This window comes from Protopterus annectens, chromosome 4.part0 (genome assembly GCF_019279795.1).
Source record: "Protopterus annectens isolate FY-2018-M chromosome 4.part0, PAN1.0, whole genome shotgun sequence".
In the NCBI taxonomy this organism is placed as follows: domain Eukaryota; kingdom Metazoa; phylum Chordata; order Ceratodontiformes; family Protopteridae; genus Protopterus; species Protopterus annectens.
The window spans coordinates 1588527939-1588555894 of record NC_056733.1 but is presented as its reverse complement, the minus strand read 5'-3'; the positions used below and the strand labels follow the sequence as shown (position 1 = coordinate 1588555894).

General features: G+C 42.7%; 1 protein-coding gene across 1 annotated transcript in view; it reads left to right on the top strand.

Annotated features, from left to right (window-relative positions):
* The window catches only part of FAF2 (Fas associated factor family member 2), a 2444504-nt gene that overhangs the window by 1923577 nt on the left and 492971 nt on the right, over window positions 1-27956 (top strand). The window contains exon 9 of the mRNA XM_044069362.1: window positions 9246-9417. Within this exon, the coding sequence (XP_043925297.1) occupies window positions 9246-9417 (172 nt within the window). The remainder of the gene's footprint in view (window positions 1-9245; window positions 9418-27956) is intronic.

The window sequence follows — 27956 nt, the reverse complement described above, 5'->3', positions numbered from 1 at the left end:
GCAGATCCTCTTTTGGTTCTATGGTGCTGAGAAATATTCTCCCATGAGCCACTCAGGAATCAGGTTGCATGGGATGCAATTCCATCAGTGAGAATAAAGGCGAGCTTGACAACAACACAAAGAAGTTATCTACTTACCATAACGTTCCATGTGTGTTGTCCATCTCAACCTTTATTCTCACAACCCACTCTCCATGCCCCTTTACACATTTCTTGGGAGACCGAGTGAACTGGTTTTTGGACCTACATAGTCCCAGCAGTACTAGCTTGGCCCTTCGTAATTATTGCTTCTGTATATCATTTTAGTAAGACGAACAGTGTTTCTCACCTTATCTCTGGGTTGGCAAACACGATCTGAGGGAAGTAAAGCAACTGCATTATGGGTAGGGAAGGAGGCTTTTGAGCTTTTGTGAAGGCCTAGATGGATCTGACACATCGGATCCAACCCATCAGTAAGAATAAAGGTCAAGATGGACAACACACATGGAACGTTATGGTAAGTACATATAATGTCTTTTTTGTGCAGATTTCATGCTACTTAATGTTTCAATTTCTAACCATTACTTTATATTGCTTCTAGAATTTTGATTATTTTTGTATACTACTACCTTAAATGTTTTATGATTTGTGGAGTATTTCATTAGTTTAGTACTTACTAAAGCAAGTATTATCTTACTAAACATTTATAGTACGAACACATATGTAATACTTTGTAAAGTATTTCTTTTTGTGTAGCTTTCTCATTGGGCCTGTACTGAAAATGGATAGTTTACCCAGTCAGATTTTCCCAGTAAACTAATGTAAATACAATAGTTTGGTATGCTTGTATGATGGATTAATCTTAAGGTCCTGGTCATGACCAGAACTCCATGGAGCAGTCTACTTACCATTTAACAAAAATACATACATATGCAGTCCCATTCTTCCTCTCAGCCTTTCATGAGTATCACAGATTTTGTTCATTGTTCAGGATTGCTGCTTCTTTAGTGTGGATTGTTTGACTTGCTTCTTTTTTTTTCACCTTGGCTAAGTATAATATGACCACTTTTTTATACACATCTGCTTTCCATGTGTTGGCAATAAATGGACCATTAGACAATTTTATGTTTAATGAATGTTTTTGAAAGGGGTCCTTCTTGAATACTTCCCATTAGAAAAGCAGCTCCTAGACCTTGGCACTTGGATTTTGACTAAGACACTTTTTTGGCATTTGTCATTTGATTTGTTTTCAGTTTGAGGCTGTAATAGCATTTCATTGAGAAAAGTCTACTCTTATTCAAGGCTGAGAATTGAGACTAGAAGTTGCTCCTGATCTCTGGTTCTACCATTCAAAAATTGTAGATGCTTTCGGATCAGATAATGTGTTTATGTTCTAGGTCAGAAAGTGAAGCCAGTAGCCAGACATCACACAGTTTACTAGCTAGTATTTTTTTGCCCTCAAGCAGTTCAACCAATTAATTTTAATGATATTAACAGACTGGCATTTTACTGCAACCTGACCTTCATGGAGCACAATTGTATTGCAGTGTGGCTTGGGTATGTAGTTGTAGGTGCAGAGCTTTATGTAGCGGTTACCCTGCATGGTATGTTTTGAACAGTATTTAGCTCCTCCTTGCTGGCCTTCTCTAGGATCTGTCTGAAGAAACTATTTGAGATTCTGTCCCATTGGCTGGAGCCACTTCATTTGGGATTTTAAATTGAAGTGATGTGAAAATATTAAGCTTATCATTAGCCCTTTTAAAGGGATGCCAAAAGTCAGAACCCTTGAAAAACATTTATCCTTCTCCCTTCAAATGCATGTGCCCCTCTGGAACTTGGTGTATGTAGTTACAGGGGGATATTTAGCTAGGTGCCCTATGCTGTTTTGGATGTACTTACATCTTTCGGCTTTTCCCGTTAGGGGTCACCACAGCGGATCATCTCTTTCCATTTCTTCCTATCCTCTGCATCTTGCTCTGTCACACCAACCGCCTGCATGTCCTCTCTCACCACGTCCATAAACCTTATCTTAGGCCTTCCTCTTTTCCTCTTACCTGGCAGCTCCATACTTAGCATCTTTTTCCCCAACATACCCATCATCCCTCCTCAGCACATGTCCAAACCAACGCAATCTCGTCTCTCTTGCTTTGTCTCCAAACTGTCCAACATGAGCTGACCGTCTAATATACTGATTCCTAATCCTATCCATCCTAGTCACACCGAGTGCAAATCTTAACATCTTTAACTCTGCCACATCCAGCTCCGACTCCTGCCTTTTTGTCAATGCCACTGTCTCCAACCCATATAACATAGCTGGTCTCACTACCCTCTTGTAGACTTCCCTTTCACTCTTACTGGTACCCATCTGTCACAAATCATTCCTGACACTCTTCTCTACCCATTCCACCCTGCCTGTACTCTCTTCTTCACCTCTCTTCCACATTCACCATTACTCTGAACTGTTGATCCCAAGTACTTAAACTCGTCCACCTTTACCAACTCTACTCCCTGCATCCTCACCATTCCTCTACCCTTCCTCTCATTTACACACGTATATTCTGTCTTAGCCCTGCTGACGTTCATTGCTCTGCTCTCTAGAGCTCATCTCCACCTCTCCAGAGTCTCCTCAACCTGATTCCTATTCTCACTACAGATCACAATGTCATCTGCAAACATCAAGCCCACGGAACCTCCTGTCTGATCTCATCTGTGAACCTGTCCATCACCACTGCAAATAAGAAAGTACTCAGAGCTGATCCTTGATGTAATCCCACCTCCACCTTAAACGGATCTGTCACTCCCACTGCAGTCCTCACCACTGTCACACTACCCTCATACATATCCTGTACCACTCTTGCATACTTCTCTGCCGCTCCTGTCTTCCTCATACAATATCACAACTCTTCTCTAGGCACCCTGTCCTATGCTTTCTCCAAGTCTACAAAGACACAATGCAACTTCTTCTGACCACCTCTGTATTTCTCTGATAACACTCTCAGAGCAAACATTGCATCTGTCGTGCTCTTTCCTGACTTGAAACCATACTGCTGATCACTAATCATCACCTCCCTTCTTAACCTAGCTTCTACTACTCTTTCACATAACTTCAAGCTGTGACTGATCAATTTTATCCCTCTGTAGTTACTGCAGCTCTGCACATCACCCTTATTCTTAAAGATAGTTACCAAAACACTTTTTCTCCACTCCACAGGCATCCTCTGACTTTCCAAAATTTCATTAAACAATCTAGTTAAATTCCACTGCCATTTCTCCTAAGCACCTCTATGCTTCCATTGGTATGTCATCTGGGCCAACAGCCTTTCCATTCTTCATCCTCTTATAGTTTCATAGTTCAGTACCAAGCTATCTGCCCTGGGGCATTTGTAAGCCTAGCCATAGTGATGTGGCTTTCGCCACCCCATAAAATGGTACAAAATGCACAGAATAGATTTAGAATACTGTGCCTCTGTCTAGTAGTGACACAGTGAAGGTCCCCTTATATAATAGAATTAGTTTACTGTACCCCTGTCTACTAGTGACACAGATGTGACCCCTGGGGTAAACTTACGATCTCCCATCCACTCATCAAGATTTCTCTTGAAGAGAGTCAGTGAGGGGCTCTGCCTAACATGAACTGGGATCTTGTTTCAGAGCATGAGAAGCCTCTGGGTTATGAATCTATCCCTCCAGCATGTCCTATTCATACTTGAGCTGAGGTTTAAGTCTTTAGCTCTCGTGGTTCTGATGGATTTGGATTTTTTGAGGTGGAGCATGTCCATCAGTTCCTGATTGGACATGGCCTTGTACGTCAGGCAGAGATCACCTCTGAGCAGGCGGTATGCTACTGAATAGAGCTGGAGTTTCTTTAGTCTGGCAGAATAAGACATATGTTGGAGACCCTTGATCCTCTTGGTGAGGTACGTTTGTGGTCTCCAGCTGTTGCAAATGCTGGGTGAGGTACGTACCAAATGGGGCATTGTACTCAATCATGGGTCTGATGAGGGAGGAGTATAGGGGTACAATGACATCCTTGGATCTGGATGTGAATTCCCTCATGATAAGGTGTGCAAGGTAGAATGTTTTTCTAACCACTTTGGCAACGTGGATGTCAAATAAGAGGTCACTGTTGACTTGGGTCCCTAGGTATCTGATTACTTTTTCCGTACTCAGTGGGTTGCTGTGTATGTGATAATTTGTGGGTACTTTGTTTTTCCCAAAGGGGATGACTATACATTTTTTGGCATTTAGTTTAAGGCCATGACTCCGGCACCAGTTGTCTGTTTCTGTGAGGCCTTTTTGTAGGATGTATGTGTCCGCTGGTGTATCGACTATGGCGCCTAGTTTGCAGTCATCTGCAAACTTAGTCAGCCACAGCCCTCCCATGTTTGCTTTAACATCTGAGAAATAAATGCCGAACAAGAGGGGTCCCAATACAGATCCCTGTGGGACACCACTTGTGACCGGCTTTGAGTCTGACATTGCTCCAGCGATTTTAACTTTATGGGTTCTGTCCTTTAGCCAGTTTGCAACCCATCTAGTGACATAAGGGTTTACATTTAAGCTGTTGAGCTTATCTATGATGCCTGAGTGGGGTATTGTGTCGAAGGCCTTAGTCAAGTCCAGGTAGGCTGTATGGACTGCTTTGCCCTCATCAATGGCTCTAGTGACTGTTTCGAAAAAGTCAACCAGGTTCAAAAGGCAGGATCTGCCCTTTACAAAGCCAAACTGGGTGGGGTCAAGTGTCTGTAGGTCCTCAATGTGTCTGTTTGAGTTCCATAATGATTCTTTCCATAGCTTTGCAGACCAGGCTGGTTAAGCTTATGGGGCGGTAGTTCCCAGGGTCTGTAGAGGTACCCCTTTTGTGGAGTGGGGCCACTGTTGCTGTACGCCAGTGTTCAGGTACATATCCTGTAGTAAGGCTAAGGTTAAATAGCATTTTTATGTGCGGGTTTAGCTCCTCTTGGAGTTCACGTAGCACGCAACCCGGGATACCATCCGGTCCCATTGATGCTGTGTTTTTAGCTTTGCTGAGGGCGGCTCTCACCTGGACATCTGAGTTGACAGGGAGATTACATTCAGTCCTCCTTGCTAATCTGTTTCACTTCCTGATTCACTATCCCCACATCATCCAACCTTCTCTCCCTCTCATTCTCTTCATTCATCAGCCTCTCAAAATACTCTTTCCATCTACTCAACACACTCTCCTCTCTTGTGAGTACCTTTCCCTCACTATCCTTTATCTCCCTTACTTGCTGCACATCTTTCCCAGCTCTGTCCCTCTGTCTAGCCAATCGGTACAGGTCCTTTTCTCCCTCTTTAGTGTCCAATCTCTCATACAACTCTCCATATGCCTTATCCTTAGCGTTCGCCACCTCTCTCTTTGCCATGCGCCTCATCTCCTTATACTCATGTCTACTTTCTTCATCTCTTTGACAATCCCACTTCTTCTTAGCCAGCCTCTTCTTCTGTATACTCTCCTGTACTTCCTCATTCCACCACCAGGTCTCCTTGTCCTCCTTCCTCTGTCCAGATGTCACACCAAGCACCTTTCTAGCAGTCTCCCTTACTAGTTCTGCTGTAGTTACCCAGCTATTCGGTAACTCTCCACTGCCTCCCAGTGCCTGTCTTAACTCTTCCCTAAACTCCACTTCACAATCACCCTTTTTAACTTCCACCATTTAATCCTTGGCACTGCTTTCACACTCCTCCTCCTCCTCTTCTTGATCACCAACGTCATCCTACAGACCACCATTCTATGCTGCTTAACTACACTTTCCCCTGCCACCACTTTACAGTCTCCAATCTCCTTTAGACTGGCCCTCCTACATAGGATATAATCCACCTGTGTGCATCTTCCTCCACTCTTGTACGTCACCCTATGCTCCTCCCTCTTCTTAAAATACATATTCACCACAGCCATGTCCATCCTTTTCGCAAAATCCACAATCATCTGACCACCTGCATTCCTCTCCTTAACACCATACCTACCCATCACTTCCTCATCCCCTCTGTTCACTTCAACATGCCCATTAAAGTCCGCTCCAGTCACTAGTCTCTCACCCTTGGGTACACTCACCACAACGTCATCCAACTCGCTCCAAAATTTCTCTTTTCTCATCCATCACCCACCCAACTTGTGGAGCATATGCACTAAACATTCATCATTACACCATCAGTTTCGAGCTTCATAAACATCACTCTGTCAGACACTCTCTTCATGTCTAAAACACTAAACACATGTACTTACTACAATTTACTAGCTCATAAACGTAAGGACTTTGAAATTGAACTCCCGTCTTAACCCAGAAACTAAACAATGGCAGCAGCAGTATGGGCCACATTAAGAGTGAGAATGCATAAGTCCCTTAAACACTGGTACTGAGCTTTTTTTTTCAGTTCATATTGAACACTATCGAGGAGCAGTCCCTTAGTTTCAACCCATTTCAGAAATCCTTCTGAAAGCTGGGTGCATAGCAAATGATTACATAAATGTACTGTAAATAAGCAACCATCACTTAACTGAGAGGGATGGCGTAAATGTTTTTCTTTTTGCCACTTTTAATTGACTGAACTTCCTGAATTCATGTCATTACATTTTCACACCTGAGGTAGGAGCAATAGGAAAAAATTCTTTATTTCCGTGATGACACCAGCTACTGCAGTGCTTGCTCCTTGCTACCAGGAACTTAATAGCCAAAGGCTTATTTTATGAATGCTAAACTTAACCAGACAAGGTGACCTGAAAAGGGCAAAGTTTAATGAGTAAATAAATAATAAAAAAAAAAACAGGAGGAAAGTGGCAAATCTTAATTTATCGGCACCATTAATTAAATAAAAAATAGGGTAGTCCTCCCATAGGAAGGGCATCAGTGTGTGTCCTGTAGATCTGCTAGCTAAAGTGATTGATTTTATCTTGACTTGTCCATTATACTGTTTCACCATTAATTAAATCTGACATTCTGTATGGAAACATGGTGGCACAGTGGTAGTACGGGTGTTGGTGTTACTGCTTTCACACTGTTTGGTTGCCCATTTTGCTTCCAGGCTAGGGTCTCTTCTGTCATTTGCATGCCCTTCCGTGTGAGTTTTCACTGTATTTTTTCCTTCACTCATCCTAGAGGCATAAGTTGGTGACATGAGGATGTGCAGATTGCCCTCAGTTTGTGTCTCTCCCATGATGAAGTGGTGTCTCATCCAGAATTTTTCCTTTCCTTATGCCTGTTGCTTGCCAGTTTAGTCTTCAAATCCCCACAAACCTGAATTGAGTAAAGCAAGTTCTGAAATCGGATGGATTTTAAATGCGATTTTAACCTTTTTAAGTAAAAGTTCCTTTGTGAGACGTTAAGAACCCTATAAAATGAGCTAGTCATACAAAGTGATGCTTAACTATTTTACATAAGACCTTGAGTATTTTAGTAGCTGTTTTAATAGACAGCTGTATTGCTTTTAACAGCCTCCCAATATTGCTAGAAAAAGAATAGTAAAACATGTAGAGACAGCTGTATTACTGAATACCAATGCAAGACCTTTCATTACAGGTTTGATAGACTAAAATCCTCTGGAGAGTGATAGTGTTAGAAGCTTCCAGTTTTATCTAGGGTCTTGACAGGTTTCAATAGAAGTTTAAAATGTTATATAGCCTGTATTGTGTTAGCAACAGGAAAAAAAAACATGGGTAGACACAAATGCTATTTATTCTGTTATTTTTTGTGGTTTAAGAACTTGCTTGCTTGGAGCTGTCTTAGTAGACAGGCAGAACATTCTACCTTAAGTATCCATGATTGCAAATCACTGAAATGCTATGCTGATTTTGCAAAGAATGGAGATAACTTGGCAGGCATTTATTGGAAATGTTGGACAAATAGTTTTGTATCTATTGTTACTCATTTGAAAGCCTTGCATGGATTCATAGACGAGTACTAGGCTAGCTGCCCTTGTGAGCCATTTTAAGTCTAGCCAGTTTCTCTTTTTGTGCTCAAAAATAACCCATCCCATTTGGTTATAGATTGGCTTTACCCAGCCCATGGTTCATTATTGTATATTACCCCTAATGAGAAAAACTGGGATCATAGTATACATAATCTGAGAGGATGTGCATATTTATGCATAAAACACATAGGCCGATGATGACCCCCAAGTATCCATATACCAAGGCCACTGAAGTTAGGCGGTCACCTCTGTGTGTACATGGATTTTTGATAGTTTTGTTCCTTGTAATCTGTCTTTATGGGACATTGGACAGAAAGCTTAGATAAGTGCCAAAGGATGACTGATTGTAGCGTGGGAAATAAAGGCAGTAGGGGCTTTAATATGCTGTTAAATTAAAAATCTTGTAGAGTATACCTGATTTGAACATTGCTGGGTTGCTGTATAAATTTTGGACAAGTTATTGATTAGGCAGAGTCCTTGCATTGGGTGTAGTGCCTAACCCCCTGAAAATGCTATAGTTGTCATATTATACTGCATGATGTCAATGTGTCTGTATATAACTACTGGTCAGGGTAGATCAGAAGTAGAGCTAGATAAAGGGAAGATAACTTAAAAGAAATTACAGAAAGGGTCATGAGTAAATGCAGTTAATTAACTTCAGATATGACCAGTATTGTGTAGTGTGGAAGAGATTACTTGAGTATCCTCTTTGAACTGAAGTTCATTGTCATTTTTCCCCCCTACCCCACCTTCTTGGGACCTTCCCTGTGACTGCTGTCTGTGTCCGTTAGGCCTATTCATTCTGTGTAAGAAAGCTTTACCACCCATTTTTATTCCTGTTCAGGTGAGAGTCTGGCTGTAGGGAGCAGGCAGACTTCAGATTCTGAGGAGTGGACTACCCATACCACCCACTGGTAGCTTGCTGACTTGTAGGTGTTGCCTGATTGGGAGGGGGGAGGAGGTATGCATTCTACCATATATGCCTCCCCATCCCTCGCTGTCTGGATAGGAGTTTCATGTTGACAGCTTGAAACAATTTGACCAATAAAAGCAGGGAATTCACCCACCTATCCAGTGCTGTAGGTCTAACAGCCCCCCCCCCCAAAGAAAAGACAGCTGTCATAAGCTACTTAAATTCATCCTGCCCTGCCTAATACCTCAGAGGCCTGTGCTGCTAATTGAGCATGTGTCATTCCAGCTGTAGTTAAGGCAGTGTCCCAGAAATCAAGTTCATTATCAAGTGAATGACTTAAATCCCCCAGGTAGGAAGGCAGGTACATCTTACATGAATTGTATCGACAGTCCATCACAAGATATTTAAACTGTCTACCTTTTTAGAGAAGAGAGGAACCAGACACAAGTGCTGAGACAGCAACAAGATGAAGCATATCTAGCATCTCTAAGAGCAGATCAGGAGAAGGAGAGAAGGAGGAAGCAAGAGCAGGAGCAGAAGAAGTGGGAAGAAGAACAAGCAGTCCAAAAAAAGCAAGCAGAAGAAATAAGAAGAAAGGTAAGGAGACGTTTTTATCTAAAAATGATTTTTTGTATTTTACTGTTTTGTGTATTTGTTAGGGTCACCGTGGCATTTAGTGCTGAGTACTAGAGCTGTTAAACTTACAAATGGCCTCATGCTTTAAATTCGCATCATTAAAGCCTTATTGCACCCGTGGTGATCAGGGTTTGAATAACAGCAGGGGTGCTGGAGGCTGTGGGCAGGAGGGATAGAAGTGAGCAGCAGGCATTGACTCCTCATCCTGTGGGGAAGGAAGAGGTGGCTTAGGCTTGCTGCGGTAGAAGCATTAAAATGCTGGGTGAGTTCTGCACCTCAAGTGGCACAGCGTCCATTGAAAAAGTCCTCCATGAAGACTGAAGACAAAATAAGAGTGCTGGCTTCAAAGTGTGTGTGTGTGTGTGTGTGTGTGTGTGTGTGTGTGTGTGTGTGTGTGTGTGTGTGTGTGTGTGTAGGGGTGCAACTTTGACCAGGCTGTTGGGTGTGCACAATGCAGACAGAACTTTTAAGAAAATTCCTTTCCTTCACACAATAACATCACTGCCTGCTCACTTCTCACCCAAGGAATTGAATAAGCAGTAGGGCTCCTGTCAAAGCAAAGGGGGAGGGGGGAATCTGTATAGTAGTCAGGACTGAGAGTAGAACAAAAATAAAGCAAAAAGTGTTCCTGCATTTTGTTAAATATTGTGGGCCTGATTGAACTGTAGTAAAACATGTTTTGCTGTCCTAGAAAAGGCAATGTGATATTGAATACAAGTCTGTGACAAATGACCGACTCTGAATCCTGGGGTGATTAATATTTGAAATAGATACCAGCCATTAGAACTTGAGAACTTTTATTTTATCCACAACAAAATTAGGATCCGAAATCATAGAAATGACACTAATGTACAACTAGGCAGATAGGGAAAAAAGGACACACCGGTAACCACATTAATTTATTGAAAAATAAAAGAATTAAGCACTTTTGTCGGATGTAACACTGACTTTTTCAGAATTAAACAGTTCAAATTAAACATGCTTAGATATCCTTAGAACATATCACGTAATACCCTACCAACCAGTAAATTAAAACTTCTATGTTGAACATCATTAAAAAAATAATTAAATCAACACAATGCGTATACTCACACTAATTAATTAAACTACTATTATTGTCACAACAACTCACACTTTATAGGTGTTTAATCTTACTAGAAATTGAAATGTGTTCATTCAGACCTGGGGGCACTTGGGTTCAGTTTCAATTGCCATAAAGTCTCGTTCCATTCAATAAGGTCTTCCCAAGGTCTAGCCCTCATATTTTTTATATCCTATCAATACCAAAAAACATAAACTTGTGCTCAGGGTTTGCGGCTATATGTTTAAATAAAGAATTTTTGGTATTCTTGTTCTTTACATCCAAATTATGCCCATATATATGTTCTTTAAACTTACATTGAGTGTTACCAACATAAAAACTGGTACAATGTAAACATTTAGATAAATAATACCCTTAGAGTTACATGTACAGAGGAAAGAATATAAAACATGTCCTTTTACAACCAATTTATTACCTTCCAAAATGTACTTACACTGATTACAAAACCCACATTTAAAAGTACCTTTCCTTTTACTACCACCCAAATAAGAATAATCAGCCATCCCAAAAAAGCTTTTAATAGATTTTCCAATTTTGTATACTATTTGGAGCGTATCCCCTAAGGTATCAGTCAGGCCACTAAAGAAAAGATGTTCCAGTTCTTTTAATATATTTATAATACCCCCACAATCGTGAGAGTAAGTAGATGTAAAAGCACACTTGAACTCACTTCCTTTATTAGTCTCTTCTTTATTTAATTTATAAATCTGTGTTGAATGTAATAAGGGTTCTAGGGTACCCTCAATTCTCGTTTTGTTAACCTCCTCACGTATTTTACTTACCAAATTTTCAGGGTAACCCCTGGAATAAAACATCTCCACCAATGTGTCTACCCCACTATTTCAAATTGCCTGTCATCAGATATCATTCTTGCCATTCTCACAAATTGACCTTGAATAATTCCTCTTTTTTGATGTTCAGGATAACTGTCATAATGCAATAATGCATTAGAGTAAGTGAGTTTTCTACAGATGTTACTTACAGTGGTGTTATACATGTCATCTTTAGTAATTAAAACATCCAAATAACTTAGAGTGAAAACTGTAAACATAAGTAAATTTTAAAAAAGTGGTAGAATTTATATAATTCACAAATTCTTCCATTTCCCCCTCTGTGGTCTCCAGTGCAATAAATATATTGTCCGGAAACGGACATATAATTTCCAAGGGGTAGGTGTGTAATTGTTAAACAAATTTCTTTTCCCACTGTAGCATAAGAGTGCTAGCAAATAAGGGGGCACAGGCTGCCCCCATTGCTACACCATTTTTCTGCTGGTAATACTGACCATCCATATAAACAAAATTATATTGTAATACCATTTCCGTAAGTGTCACTAAAGTATTCACTTCATCATTACTGTACTGACCAGTATCCATTAAGAATTCACTAAACCATTCCAGTCCCTACATATGAGGAATAACATTGAATAAGTTCACAACGTCAACAGTTAAAAATGCCAAATTTCTAGAATAACCCACATTCCATAATTTTAATAAAAAATCTCATGCATCACGACAAAGATGAGGGTAAACAAAAACCTGGACTTTTACCTTAATATCAATATATTTTGCCAGGAGGTGCACTTCAGAAGTACTAGCATTTACTATAGATCTCATGGGTGGATCAGTCATACTCTTGTTTATCTTCAGGATTCCAAATTATTGCTGGTATAATGGAATATTTCTGACAGAAAGAAAAAAAACGTTTTGACTAATCTGCCCTTGTTCCAGCATATCATGAAGAAAACAATCCACCCTCCTATAAATAATGATCTGAAGTAGTTGACTTCATTTGGTCTTCAACCTGTGGGTTATGGATCCGTATCTGATCCGACATGGCCGCATATCCAGGATCTGATCCGAGCTGCAAGCTCTTCCCCTTACTCATAATGCCCCCTGTCTCCTTCCTCACTTCAGATCTCATTTGCCGCTGGAAAAGCAAGCATCGTGGTCCAAGTTCTAGGCTAGTCATTGGATTTTGTGAGTGATTTTTTGAGCTCTCTCTCTCAACTTCCTTTTTTCACTTTACTATCTATCTAACTCCCCATGCAGTTGGGGAAAAAAAAAAAAGTTTTCTCTTTTTCTGTCTGTTCCTTGGTGTGTGTGTGTGTGTTCGGGGCCTGTTTAGGGACATGGCTGAAGCCCCTAAATCAGGTTTCAGAAAGTGCAAAGTGTGGTCATAAGCTCACCCCAGCCAATGGCCACACTCTGTGCGTGGTATGCCTGGGGACAGCTCACCTGCAAAAACCTCCTGTCCTATCTGTGCTGGGTTTAATCCCAGAGCACTGAAGGACAGGAGGGGCACACGTATCCTTAAGGGACTACTTCCCTCTTCAGGGACTGTAGCCCCTATGCCCCCCTTGTCAGGAGCAGCAGCTGCAACAACTTCTTTCCCACCCTCTGGGAAGTTTTCCCCCGATCACCCCCCGAGGTTGTCTCCTTTGCTGCTTTGGAGATGATATGGAACTCCTACGCGGGGGGGGGGGGTCTGCCCAAAAACTGACCTCTGACAAATCAGTGTTCCTTGAGGCATTCGGTGCAGGCCCATCTACTTCCCTGGGTGTCCCCGCCCATGGATCCTTCAGTGGACATAACATCTTGGGTGTGGAAGGAACTGGAAACTGTGGAACCTATCCCTAAGAGCTCTGATAAAGTCCTTAAGCCCCCCCTTTGGACAGAACATGTTGAAATAAGTCCCCGGTGGGTGCTATGGTTGTGGCAGCTGCCACAAAGAAAGAGCTCATGCAGGAGAGCTTTACGGTCCATCCTCCTGAACGAGAGTCAAGGGAGATGGACTGATTCAGGAACTGGGTGTACGCTTCAGCAACTTTTTACGTAAGAGCACTGAATTACATGGCACGTGATTTGGCTGCAGCGAGACTTGGAAATCGCTGAATTGACCCCGGAGTCCATGTAGGCAGAAGGCAAGAAGACGTTTTTTGCTCGGGTGGCCACTCTCAAGGCAGTAGCTAATACACCCATGCAACTTCTCTCCTATGCCACGGCGGTAGCTGCCACGGCGGCCGGTACAGGCTTTGCCATCAGGTGCCACCGCCTGGCTCTGGCTTTGTCAGTTCCCGGAACCCTTTAAGGTGTCCTTTACGAATGCCCCTTACGACAGTTCTTCCCTGTTTGCGAAGTCAGTACAAGAGACCTTAGTCCAGAGAGAAGGATGGGTAGACCCTGTCTGCCGTGGGGATCCGCTTCTCCTCCCCTCAAAGATCCTTCTCTAGGAATCCGCGAGGGATGAAGAAGATGCGACTCCAGAATTCTCAGGCATTTTCCCGGGGCACTCAAGACTCTCTCCCCCAGAGCCAGGGGGATTATGATAGACACCATCCCAGAGACAGAGGAGATCCAAGGAATTTCTGGTCTCTAGAACCATTCTTAGACAGACCCACGCAGCAGCCCTGAAGGACTGCCCGAAGTTCATCTCTGGAGGCAGTCGAGGGTCGCCTATCGCTACACCCAGAGGCATGGGAGTCCGTAACAACAGATCATTGGGTGTTGCAGATTTTATCCAGAGGCTATTCCATCCCGTTCATCGAACCACCTCTTCCACCGAATCACCTCCCAGATGTTCCACCCACACAAAGGGAGGAAGCAACTCTAGAGGTAAAAAAAAGCTGCTAAGAAAACAAGTCATCCAACCTGTCCCCCAGACTAATCCGGATCAGGCATTTATTCCAGGTTCTTTTTAGTGCCAAAGAAAAAGGGGGACCTAAGACCCATTTTGGATCTATCCACCTTGAACCGGTCAGTAACCAGTGCAAAATTCCAGATGGTCACTCTTCAATCCATCCTGCCCTATCTGCAGGCGAACGATTGGATGTGCTCAATCGACCTCCAGGACACATACTATCATATCAAGAAGGGCAGCCACTCTCAGCGATTTTTCTATTTCCAGCTAGGAGCCAATCATTGTCAGGTCAGAGCCCTTCCCTTTGGTTTCACCACAGCCCCCGGGGTGTTCACCAAGGTGATAGTAGTAGCGGCTCACCTGAAGCTTCGGGGTATTCAGGTCTTCTCGTTCCTGGACAATTGGCTCTTCTCTGCCCCTTCCAAGCATCTACTTTCCAAAACCAGGAATTATTTCCTCTTACTAGCAAAGAGAATGAGCATCATCAGCAGTCTTGACAAGTCGTCGCTGGCCCATATTTAAATCTTGGACTTCATCGGGGCTCGGTTAGACACTATCCAAATGAAAGTTTTTCTCACCCCAGACAGGATTCACAGTCTGAAGTTGCATGTTCTGTACATCCTTCAAGCCTAAGACCCAACAGCAGAAACAGTACTGAAGGAGTTTGGGTCTGTGGCGGCCATGATCCACCTGTTACCGTTGGCACACCTTCACATGTGGATTCTTCAGTCAACTCTTGGAGTTCAGTGTTCTCTATTGGCTCTGCCATTGTCTCATCCTGTATGAATCTCCCAAGTATGCAGGGACTCTCTTCGGTGGTGGAGTCATTCCCCGGACCTAGTCAGGAGACGTCCCTTTCTTTCTTCCTTTCCCAAAACCACGGTGACCACGGACGCCTCCCACCTAGGGTGGGGGGCCATTGCTCAGGAAGGACAGTCTAAGGCATGTGGTCCCCATCCGACACCAGTTTGCATACCAACATCCTGGAGATGAGGGCGGTGCTTCTTGCATTGCAGGCCCTCCATACCCATCTTCCTCTAGGGACGATTGTGATCCAGACAGAAAACATGTCGGTGGTCTGGTACATCAACAAACAAGGGGGATTCAGATCTTGCCTCCTTTGTCACGAAGCCATGAGAGTGTGGGAATGATTGATCTCCACCAGCCGTTTTCTGGTGGCAATTCACATTCTGGGACGGTCCAACATTCTAGCGGACAGGCTCAGCAGATCTGTCCTGATGCCTTACGAGTGGTCTATAAATCCTTCATTGATTGAGCAGATCTTTCTAAAGTGGGGTCATCCTTGGTGTGATCTATTCGCATCTCCTTCCAGCGCGAAATGCAGTGAGTTCTTCGCTCTGAACCCTCCTCAGGGGGAAGCCCCCAGACACGCACTGATTCATGCTTGGCCTCCCGGTCTTCTTTATGCCTATCCTCCTCTGCCCCTCATTTCCAAGTTTCTTCAGTAAGCTGGCAGGCTGTGATCCTCATCGCCCCATTCTGGCCTTGCCAAGTGTAGTTTCCCTCTCTATGGTCTCTCATAATATTTTCACCTTGGACGTTGGATCCAGTTCCGGATCTTACTTCTCATCCCTCAGGGATTCCTCACCCAGACCTGGACAGTCTGAAACTCACAGCTTGGCTGCTCCAGTTCCCATAATTATTAGGACTCCTGGTTTATCATCTCCCATTAAAACCATTTTGGTGGCATCTCACAAGTCTTCCACCAGAAGGCTATACCGTAGCAAGTGGAAAGAGTTTTCCATATGAACCTCACAGCGTGCATTGGATCCTTTTACTGCTACAGCATTGGCAGTATTGGAATTTTTGGCGAGGATTTTTCAGCAAGATGCCAGTTCCTCCTCTGTCAAAGTCCCACTGGCCGCAATCTCCAGGTTTTTATGTGGGGGAATACATGACATCATTGGCCTCTTCTAAACTTTGCAAGACCTTCCTTAAAGGTACCTTTTTTCAAAGACCCCCAGTAAAGGATCCCGCACCTCCATGGGGGACCTTACATTAATGCTTCAGGCTTTAGTCTCACCTCTTTTTGAACCTGCAGCCTCAGTGGATTTGCAAGATCTGTCTTTGAAGACTGCCTTTTGGTTGCCATTACTTCTGCCAGGAGAGTGTCTGAACCTCAAGCACTATCCATCAAAGTTCCTTACATGATAATTCATAAGGATAGTGTGTCTTAGCGTACTTAACCCATCCTTTCTTTCGAACGTAGCCTCAGAAGCCAATATTAATCAGACTATCAATCTTCCAGTCTTCTTTCCTAATTTCTAGAATAGGGGTAAATATAAATTACATCTGCTGGATGTGCACAGACAATTACGATTCTACTTGCACAGGGCAAAAGTTTTTCATAAATCTGATCAGTTGTTCGTCTCTTACTCAAAACCCTTCTTAGGAAAACCAATCTTTAAGGTGACAATTGCTCGTTGGATTTCCGAATGCATTATTCGAGCATACTGTGTCAAGGGAATTTCCCCTTCGGGTCAGGTAAAAGTGCATTCTACCAGATCTATGGCTACTTCGGTTGCCTTTTGGTCCAGGGTGTCACTGGATGATACCTGTTCTGCATCTACTTGGTCCTCATCTCATACCTTCATTTCACATTATAAATTTGGCATCATATCCAAGAACAAGAGCATCCTTTGGCTCCGCCGTTCTCTGGGATATCCTTCCATTAGGCCACCCAGGTGTTTAGCAGCTGGGGACTCTGTCCCACAGGTTGATGACCAAATGAAGTCAACTACTTCAGATAAAGAAGTTATGTACTCACCTTAACATTCCATCTGAGTAGTTGTACTTCATTTGTCTTCAACCATCCCCCCTCCTTCCCCCTACCTTGTCACTTTGTGCTGGCTATATATAGAAATGGATACCTCAGAGATGTCCTGGGTCTTGCCTTGGTTCAGGAAATTTGGGTTACCAGTAATGGTAAGGTATTGTTGCCCAGTATGTGTTATGCATGGGGCAGCAAACTCGATCTGACAGAAGGAAGGAGACGGGGCATTATGGGTAAGGGGAGGAGCTTGGATCCGATGCTGGATATGCGGTCATGTTGGATCTGATACAGATCCGTAACCCACAGATTGAAGACAAATGAAGCACAACTACTTAGATGGAACGTTATGGTGAGTATATAACTTCTTTTAAACATAATTTAGTGAGACCTCTTCATAAAATCTTGATCATGTAAATGGTAAAACATTCTATTGAGGTAGTCAGCTTTACTTATGACTACCCCCATCTGATTTCATTATCCTAACATCTTTGTCTTGGTTTAATTGCTTTAATAAGGAAACTTCAGTATTTGTGAGGTTGGTATTAACCAATTCCCGTTCCTTATTCAGATAATCCAAGTTCAAATTCACATCATTTGTCGAAGTTTAAGGGGCAAGGAAAGCAATGGGTTTAAACGTACTGTTTCTCCATACCAAATTAGACACATCAACTACACTGTTCTCAGCAAAAAGGATTTTCAAGTTTAATTTTCTAACAATTTCAGATCCAATAAAACATTTTCAAGTTTAGTATAAACTGTAGGAGCAAAACTTGTACCTTTACTTAATAATTCAGCATAACCAACTTCAAACTGTTAGTATAATTATAAATTTTAAAATCATCTGCATTGTTCATTATAATAGAAGGATCAGTATCAGTAAGTAACCAGCTCACTCTCAGAAAAGTACAGAACCATACTTAATTCCTCCTCCAAGTATTTTCTCCTCTGTTGGTTTCGACTTGTGATTGAAACCTACTCATTCCTTTGCCAATGAGGATCCGATTGGTTGTTCCTCCGATTCTTTAACCTTTCAGATCTCCTCAGTGGAGGCCGCTGTAAAAGACAAAAGTCTTCTTAATATCCTGTATCATGGCACTCCATTACAGCTTTTTCCTCAACGGTCCTTCGTTCTCGCCTCTCAAGCGATCTGATTAGCTGGGGATAACCTCTTCCGTCTTAATATTCTATTCTATCCCCTTCAGTTTTTCTTTTTTTTTTTTTTTTTTTGTAATGCCATAAGCAATCTTGTCAATATTAAAAATTAATTGAACTGTAGTAAAACATGTTTTCCTTTCCTAGAAAAGGCAATGTGATATTGAGTACAAGTCTGTGACAAATGACCTGCTCTGAATCCTTGGGTGATCAATATTTGAAATAACAGATGCCAGCCATTAGAACTTGAGAGCTTTTATTTTTTCTATAAATGCTCAGGGAGTGGCTCTAGTGCTTCAGTTGCTCTTTCCTGGCCTTAACTGTATTATTTAAAGGTGATTGTACATGCCAAAGAATGGGTGGACATTAGCTTAAAGACGTTTCTCACCTTTTTGGTACAAATTCTAAATTATTTTCACATATGTCCTTGGGGAACAGCCTGCCTTATAACAAGTGGTTCATCTTCAGTAATGGGTAGAACTGTGTGCCACATGTATTAGGAATAATTGGCACTCAAAGCTTTCAGGCCAGTCCTGTAATTTTCTTCTCACAGGTCTCCGGTAGTTTGTTGCCATGCAAGCATTTTAGATGTCATGTTCAGGCTGAATTTCTCAGTATTTTTTTTTTTTTATTGAATCAAGAAAAGTTCAACATACTGATGTTTTTGCAAACATGCCTGTTTACATCATACAGACAAACCTGTATGTTTTCTTTAACCTATTTAGTACTAAAGACTTTTAAGTCCTTATCCATCACACTTACAAGCTTGTGGCCTGTTTTTCCCCTCATCACCGCACCAAAACCAGTGGTCTGGTGTAAGGACATCTGTTCATATTAATGTCTGAAATAACATTGCCAGGTATTAGGACACCTCAGCAGCTGAAACTTTCTAGACTACTTTGTCCCTCCCTATTTAGCCAGAAGGCATTGCATGGGACCTTTTTGTCTGTATCATTTTTGCCAACTAGTGAACAAGCATCAGAGAAGTGGCCCTGGATTATAAACTTTATGGTGAAAATTCTGAGTTTGGGAGAAAAGTATTGATATTCATTATTAGATCATTGTTGCAGTAGCCTAAGCTATCTGGGACATATTCTGCAGAAGATCAGATGACTGACCAGCTTCCAAAGCTTTAGGGCACCTTCCATATGCCCTAACCACTGTAGAGTTTGAGGAGAGCAGTGTAAAGCCAGTAGTTAGGACACAAAAATCTCAGAACGTTTGTACTGTCAGAGTGCTGTCTATTGCATTTTCGAGAGACTAGCTGTTGGCTAGAGCTTCTTTGAAGTTGATACATCTGACAAGACTAGGAAAGCCTTTCATAAGTTTGGGAATAAAAATGTACACTACTTTCACCCTGGTCTTCAGAATAGTGAATTTCCAGGCCCACATGTTTAAATTTCTGCTGGCGTCATTTGACAGTATGGAAAAGTTAACTGCTGACCTTCCTCCTCCTGAGATTGACAGCTTTGATTTTTTTTCATTTAATGTGTCTCTCAGGTAACTAAACTCTCTAAAATGTTCTTAATGACACTGCTGATGCTATTTCTAGAACAGATACCACTGAGTCCGTGGTAAGATTTGCCTGGTTACATTTTCAGACTTTACCTGAGGATATGAAAGCTGATCCCTTGAATGCTCACATGACTAAAGAGATATTGTTTGGCTCTTTTACTGATGAAAGCAAAAATGATTTGATGAAAGGGAAAAGTTAACTCAGGAGGTTCCCCAGATTTTTCAACCATAGTATTTAAATCCAGTAGAAGCTTTCCTTACTGTTCTTTTATAGGAAATGGGTCAACTGTGTCAAGCTAGAGTATTCTAAGAGTTGAGGTATTTGCTTCCCATGCACAAGGTGCAAGATTCAATCCTGACTTCCAGCCTTTTCCTGTGTGGAGTTTGCATGATGTTCTTCATTCCACATTGCTGCAGTCCTAACTATTGGGTAGTCCGCTGTCCAGTCGGCCCGAATACCAAAGTATATGGCTGATGTCGGTCACGGCGCATTAGACTGACGTCAGTACGTCAGGGTACTAATGCGCATGACCGACGCCATATCCTCAGTCTTTTTTGCCGCATGGTCCGATGCAGAAGCAATTTTGCGAGTGCAGGTTGGCGTTCTGAAAGTTTCTGAAGTCAGAGTTTCAGACCGAATCAAAGTTGGCTAAGTACCCGTTAGAATATTTTGGTTTTTCTTGCCTCAGTATTTAACCGGATGTCAGAAAAAGTGAATAACTGTATTTCTTGTGGGAAACAGATACCTCATAGGGATTACCATACTTTGTGTATACCTTGTTTAGGGCCTGAGCACGGCGTTGTTGGATGCCGCTCTTGTGCAAGATTTAACAAACGCACTATTAAGAGAAGGTTAGACTGTGCCAGGTTAGTGTTTGGGAAGCGTTGTAATTATAAAATGCCGCCGGATGTTCCGGCCGCTCGCCAAAAAGCGCAAGGATAAAGCAGCAAAGCCTAGAGTGGAAGAACCGACAGTCCTGACGCGGTTCTTTACAAGGCTCAGTGGAGCCGGAGGTTCTGCCAGGTGTTTCTTTGGAGTCTCAGGGAGAGACTTTATTGTTACAGGATGTATCCTCTCAGGAAGTAGGCCAGGCTGAGGGGCTTCTCAGGTGGCTGTTCTTCCCTCTCTTCCTAAGGTGGTTAGAGCCTCCCCTCTGTTTCCAAGGCTTCTTTGAGAGGCAGGCCTAGTGTAGCTTCAGTGGGGTTTCTCCTAGTGCTTCAGGGTCTTTGCCTAAGAAACATATGCTTAAAATGGCAGAGGATTTGATTACTATGATTAGAGGTTCTATGCCCCCTCCTGATAAGAGGCCTAGGGTGGAACCTGAGTTTGAGAGTTTTGAGCACTGTTCGGAGGCTTCTGAGTCTTCGGCTGAAGACTTGCAGGAGTATCCTCCTTATTCTGATTCTGATGTGGATGATTCTACTCCTTCAGCTTCTCCTCCTGAGGATTTTTCAGAGACTCTGCATTCCATGAGGGAGCATTTTAAATGGGAAGGTCAAGATTTCTCTGATTCCAGGAAGAGGCTTAGGGAATTCTTGTTTTTACCCCAGCATAGGCCTTTAGCTATACCTCCGGTTCTGAATGTGGTGGAAGATGTTTTTGCAGAGGCTTCCCTGAATCCTGATTCTTTGCCTCCTGCACCAGTTAAACCGGATAGGTACTATAGGGTGCCTGAAGCTCATAAGTATCTTTTTAAGAGTCCTAGGGCAGACCCGGAAACTGTCTCTCAGGGGCCTAAAGGTGTGAAGGCTTCTGTGGTTAAAAATCCTGTTCCTCTTGATAAAGAGGCAAGGGCTTTGGATAGATGGGGAAAGAAAGTGTATACTTCTTCCACTTTAGCCATGAGGGCATTGAATTGTCAGTTTCACTTGTTAAAATATCAGAATTACCTCCTTTCACAATTGAAATCTAAGGTGGATGCTCTGGCAGAAGGTATTGAGTGTAAAGAGTTGCAGGATTTAGTTCATGTGTCTGAACAGGTGGGTAAACATTCCTTGCAGTGTGGTTTTGATGTTGTGCAGGCCTCCTCGAGGGTGGCTGCCACTGGTTCTGTTCTTCGTAGGCACGCCTGGTTGAGAGATCAGAACTTAGCTGAGCATGTTAAGACAAGGATTTTGGATGCTCCTTTACAGTCTGATGTGTTGTTTGGTTCGCCTGTTGAAGCAGTTTTAAAGAAAATGGAGGACAAGGCTAAGTCTATGCAAACTGTTAAAGATTTTTTGCAGGTGCAGCCTCCAAGTTTAGTAGAAATTGGCCTACTAAGGGGTGGACTTATCCTGCTTATGATTCCCAGTCTAGGGGTAGGTCTAGACGTGGTAGGGGCAGAGCTCAAGGTTCTTTTAGGCCTAGGACAGGGAGTTCACCTGCTCAGACTTCTGGTGAGGGCAGGGGTCAGTCCTTTCGTAAGCAGACCCAATGACCTGCCTTTTCAGCTGCCAGTACATTCTCGCCTGGCAGCACCTCTGGGAGGAAGGCTGTCTCTTTTCAAAGAAAATTGGGATTTAATTACCCAAGACAGATGGGTTCTGGATATCATTCACCACGGTTACAGGTTTTATTTCCATACTTTGCCTCCTTTCAAAGGCATGCCAGACATTCCTCCTCTACAAAGAACAGAGGCTCACAAGCAAATTTCTCTGTTGCTCCAAATAGGAGCCATTCAGTCAGTTCCTGTGCCAGAAAGGGGCCTAGGATTTTATTCTCGCCTGTTCCTAGTACCAAAGAAGGGGAACACGTGGAGACCAATTCTGGATTTATCTATCCTCAACACTTATCTGGACATTCCCAAGTTCAAAATGTTGACGTTACAACAGCTTTTACCTCTGCTGGGCAAAGATCACTGGATGGTAACTTTAGATCTCAAGGAAGCTTACCTTCATGTGCCTATAAGGCTAAGTTGCAGGAAGTATCTGCGTTTTCGAGCTGGAAATTCTCATTATCAGTTCTCTGCATTGCCCTTTGGCTTATCCACTGCGCCCAGAGTATTCACAAAGGTTCTGGCTCCAGTGATAGCTTACTTCAGGCTAAAAGGAATTCAAATCTATCCTTACTTGGATGACTGCCTGATTCTGGCTCAAGAAAAGGAAGACCTTCTACAGCATTTGGAATATGTTATAGCAGTGCTAAGATGCCTAGGGTATTCTGTGAACGAAATAAAGTCCAGTCTAGTACCCTCTCAAGACATGTGCTTTCTGGGTGTGAGACTGAATACAGCAGCCCAGATGGCCTTTTTAACCCCGGACAAACAAAAGAATCTATCCAGTTACTTCCATCAACTATCTCTTCAGTCCGGGCTGACTGCAAGGACAATCCTTCAAGCCTTAGGGTTCATGGCATCTTGTATTCTGGTGCTTCCCAATGCCAAACTGCATATGAGGAAGCTACAATGGTATCTAAAAAATCTATGGACACAGCACTGCCAGGATTTGGACACTGTCATTCAAATAATACCTTGCATTCAAAAGGAATTTTTGTGGTGGGCTCAGGAATGTCACCTAAACAAGGGACTCTCTGTGACCCGGCCAGAGGCGAGTCAGATTCTAACGACAGATGCCTCAGACATTGCTTGGGGAGCTCATCTAGATGGAAAATGGATACAAGACAAGTGGCCTGCCAGACTACAGCATCTACATATCAACATGAAAGAGATGTTAGCAGTCCAGTTTGCATTAATGGCTTTCAAGGAGTTACTTCTTCCAGGGCAGGTGTTGATTCTAACAGACAACACAACTGTCATGTGGTACATCAACAAACAAGGGGAACACATTCTTACCCATTGTGCAGGCAAGCAATGATTTTATGGGAGACTGCGCTCAGCTTGCAACTAACTCTTCAGGCAAGGTTTCTGCCGGGAGCACAGAACTCCTTAGCAGATGTGTTAAGCAGGCAAATCATGGATCCCCACGAGTGGAAACTGGATCTTCATGTATTTCAAAAATTGACAGTGTCATGGGGAACTCCAGACATAGATCTGTTCGCTTCTCCACTAAACCACCAGCTGCCAAAGTTTTGCACGAAGGGATTTCATCACACAGCTTGGAAAGTGGATGCTCTTTCTTTCAGTTGGAAAAATCTTCATGTGTATGCTTTTCCACCTCTGCCTCTTCTCCCAAAGGTGCTTCTAAAGGTCAGACAAGACAAGCCAAGGATGATTTTAATAGCTCCAGATTGGCCTCGGCAGCACTGGTACCCATTACTGAGGAGTCTGGTAAGGAAGCCTCCATGGCCTTTATCCTTGATTCCACACCTGTTGTCTCAGAGGGACGGTCGTCTGCTCAATGTCAAGCTTCACTCTCTTCATCTAACAGCCTGGCATATTCTGTTTTGAAAGACAGCAGGTCTCAACTTCCTCAACAAGTTTTAAATGTGATTATGGAAGCCAGAAGACCTAGTACAAGGAAAGTGTACGCAGAAAAATGGAAGAGATTTTTATTTTGGACTGCAGCAAAGAATTTGGAGATTTGAGCCTAATTTGAGTGTGGCTCTTCAATATCTTACTGAGTTATTGGACAAAGGTTTGTCTTTCTCTTCCATTAAGATTCATGCTGCAGCAATTTCAGCTCACTATGATTGTGACCCACCATTGTTTTCACATCCTTTGTTCAAGCAATTTCTTAGAGGGCAAAGAATATAAGACCCCCAATGAGCTCCTACTCCTGCTTGGGATCTCAATTTTGTGTTGGAGAAACTTACTCTACAACCTTTTGAGCCTGCGGCTACTGCTGAACTGAAATACTTGTCATGGAAGACTGCTTTTTTGTTGGCCATTACTTCTGCAAGAAGGGTTTCTGAGTTACAGGCCCTTATGGCGGTTGAGCCTTTTGATTTTTCATAAGGATAGGGTATCATTACGTACTAATCCTTCCTTTATGCCTAAGGTGGTTTCTAGTGTGGCTTTAAACCAAACTATTCATTTGCCTACTTTCTATGCAGATCCCCAAAATAAAGGGGAAAAGATTTTGCACACTTTAGATGTACACAGGCAATTGCGTTATTATTTAAGCAGGACTAAGGATTTTAGGCAGTCTCAGCAGTTGTTTGTTTCTTTTGCTTTGAGTTCAGGGCAAGCCTGTGTCAAAACAAACTATTTCTAGGTGGATTGGGTTCTGCATTGCATTTTGTTATTCCCATCATGGCAAGGAGATTCCAGCTGGGATTAGGCCTCATTCCACTAGGGCTACTGCCACTTCAACAGCATTTCTAAGGGGTGGCAACTAAGGATATTTTGGAGGCAGCTACTTGGAGTTCAGTGCATACTTTCTCTAAGCATTACCACCTTCCTCTCTACTCTAAGTCTAGGGCTGGTTTTGCCACAGCTATTTTGCAAGGCATGTTATCAGCTCCTGCTTCCTTATGATTTGCCAGCCTCCCTTACCTCTGCTTTGGGATTCTACCCAATAGTTAGGACTGCAGCAATGTGGAATGAAGAACATAGTACAGTTTTGTACCTACCATAAATGTAGATGTTCGAGGATCCACATTGCTGCAGTCCAATTTACCCTCCCTCCTTCGCTACTGTGTTTAGGGGTGGTTGTGTAGGTGAGATTATATTCTGGTACCTTTGTATATATTGTATATATTTTTGGTGCAGGTATGTTTGGTGTGTTTTGGTTTTGGCCTTGTCTTTTTAGGGTCTTCTGACATCTGGGGCAAGAAAAGACTGAGGATATGGCGTCGGTCATGCGCATTAGTACCCTGACGTACTGACGTCAGTCTAATGCGCCGTGACCGACGTCAGCCATATACTTTGGTATTCGGGCCGACTGGACAGCGGACTACCCAATAGTTAGGACTGCAGCAATGTGGATCCTCGAACATCTACATTTATGGTAGGTACAAAACTGTACTTTCTCCCTGTCTCTCTTTGGGGTTTGCTCCCACCTCCTAAAAACATGCTTGTTGTTTCCACCTCAAACTCCCCCAAGCGTGGAGTAATAGGCTGCAGCACACACTCTATATGGTGCCTTTTGGGCGAAGAGTTGTATAGACCAACTGTTTTAAGCATCAGCAGTGGTGCACAGTAACTTCTAGATAGGAGAACATGGATCACAGACTGTGCAGTATGTCAGTACTAACCACTAAATGGTGTAAATATTGGCTGTTGGTGGTTTGGAGAGACAGACTAATGTTGCCAAAAATGGGCAATGATATTTCCTGGTGACAGTGAGCTGAGGATCTGGCCTACTCTATTCTACGCCAGGGATAGATACTAATTGAAGGAAGTCTCTGTTTCCCTGTTGGCTAGAATTTCCCTGCCATAAAGCCATACTGACCATCCAGTATCCAGTTGCCCAACTTTGGTTATGTGGTATAGTTGGGTTGAGCAAAGGTTGGATATAAAACTAATCAGCTTTCGAAACATGAACTAATGATTGCTACACTCAGTTGTAGGTTTACTAACAAGCTACAGCTTGGAAGTGAATTACATGGTGGTAGGGAAACATCTGGACATCCTTTGTGTCTAGGAGAGGAGATGGAGGGGCAGTGCAGCAAAGCCCCTTGGCTTTTGAACCAGAATCCACTACTCAATGGGAAGACAGATTAGACATAGTTTGGAAATTGTGGTGGTGGAGAGGCTTCAGAAGTCATTGAGGGATGTCATCAGAATTTGTGGCAAGACTTGTAGCAATCAGACTCCATTGTAAAGATAGGGCAGCTTTCATAAAGTCAGCCTATGGCCCCACACCAGGGTTGTGATAGCCAGGAAAAGGATATTCAGGCAACAGTTGCAGAAGCTACTAGATAAATTAGGACAGCATGAGTTAATGGGCGGACATGTATGTATCGGGACAGACAGAACAGGATAAATAAGGTGACTGCATAGGTCCACAAGGGTGGCGCAACAGGATTAAAGGAAATGCCATTCTAGGCTTCTGTCTGGCAGATGACTTGATGGCACCCAATGCATGATTCAGCAAGAGAGACAGTCACAAGATCACAATATTCCTATAAAAGAACGGTTAGGAAAGTTTCTATTGGATTTAAGTATGGTGGTTGAAAAATCTAGATAACCCGTTGACTTAATTTTCCCTTTCATTATATTTTTGAATATCTTGGCAAAAAATCCAAACAATACCACTTTATTCATGGAAGCATTCAAGGTCTCAGCTTTCACATCATCTGGTAGATTTTGAGAATATAGCCAGGCAAATCTTCTCATCACTGACTCAGTGGCATCTGTTCTAGAAACAGTATCAGTAGTGTCATAAGAGCATTTTAGAGCGCGTTTGATTACCTTAGGGAAGAATAAGAGATTGCAAAGTTATCCCCAGTGGAACAGTTGGTTCACAGCATAAACTGCTGGTTGCCACAATCAGCTGCAAACAGTGGTCATACTTTCACAGAGACTAGGTTGAAGACCTGGAAGCTGACTTGAGAGTAAGCACAAAAATTTCAAGGAAATACTCAGGGCTGTAGCAAGTCAGAAGAAAGAAACAGAGTTGAAAAAGAATGGCAGTGCCTCAAAACATCGTATGTGAGGACTACAGAACAGATATGCGGCCAAGCCTGGTATGGAAATTAGGTACATAAGGAAAGCTGTTTTGGAATTCAGAAGTCCAGGAAGTCATCAAAAGACAGGGTGCATGCAGGGAAATTGATATAGAAAAGACTGACCCAGCTAAGAAGGAATACTGGTTGGCTAATAGAGGCTAAGAAAGCAGTTGTAATAACAAAGTATAAGGCATCAAAGGCACTGTACCAGCTTCTGGAAAGTGACTCCGTAGATGGCACAAAGAAACTCTGTCAGGTTGCAAGACAAGGACAGAAAGATAAGGAAGGTAGTCATCAGACGCTTTATAAGGTAGGCCAAGTACATCCTGCTTACCAAACCACAGGACATCAAAGACAGAAGGAAGGAGTACTTCCAGTAGTGTCTGAATGGAGAAAACCCCTATAGAAGCTATAATGCCCCAGATGCAGCCTATGATTGTAAAAGAAGAGCCTATACTAGAAGTAGAAAGAACATTTAACATAAATGAAGTCAGGGAAAACCGGTTCAGATGAGGTCATGACAGATGTGATCAATATGTCAGGTAAGTTAGGGGAGAATTGGCTCCAGAGATTATTCCATAGCAGTATTGGGAAAGGGAGACATGCATTCCAGATGACTAGAAAATAAGCAATCTAATGCCAGTGTACAAGAACAAAGGGGACATTCATGTCATATTCCTGTCACACTGCATGAAAGTGATGGAGAGGGTGACTGATAAATATATAAATGAATATGCAAAGTAGTACAAAGTAAAATGAGAGATGAGTTTGGATTCAGATCAGGATGCAGCACAACCAACCCAATA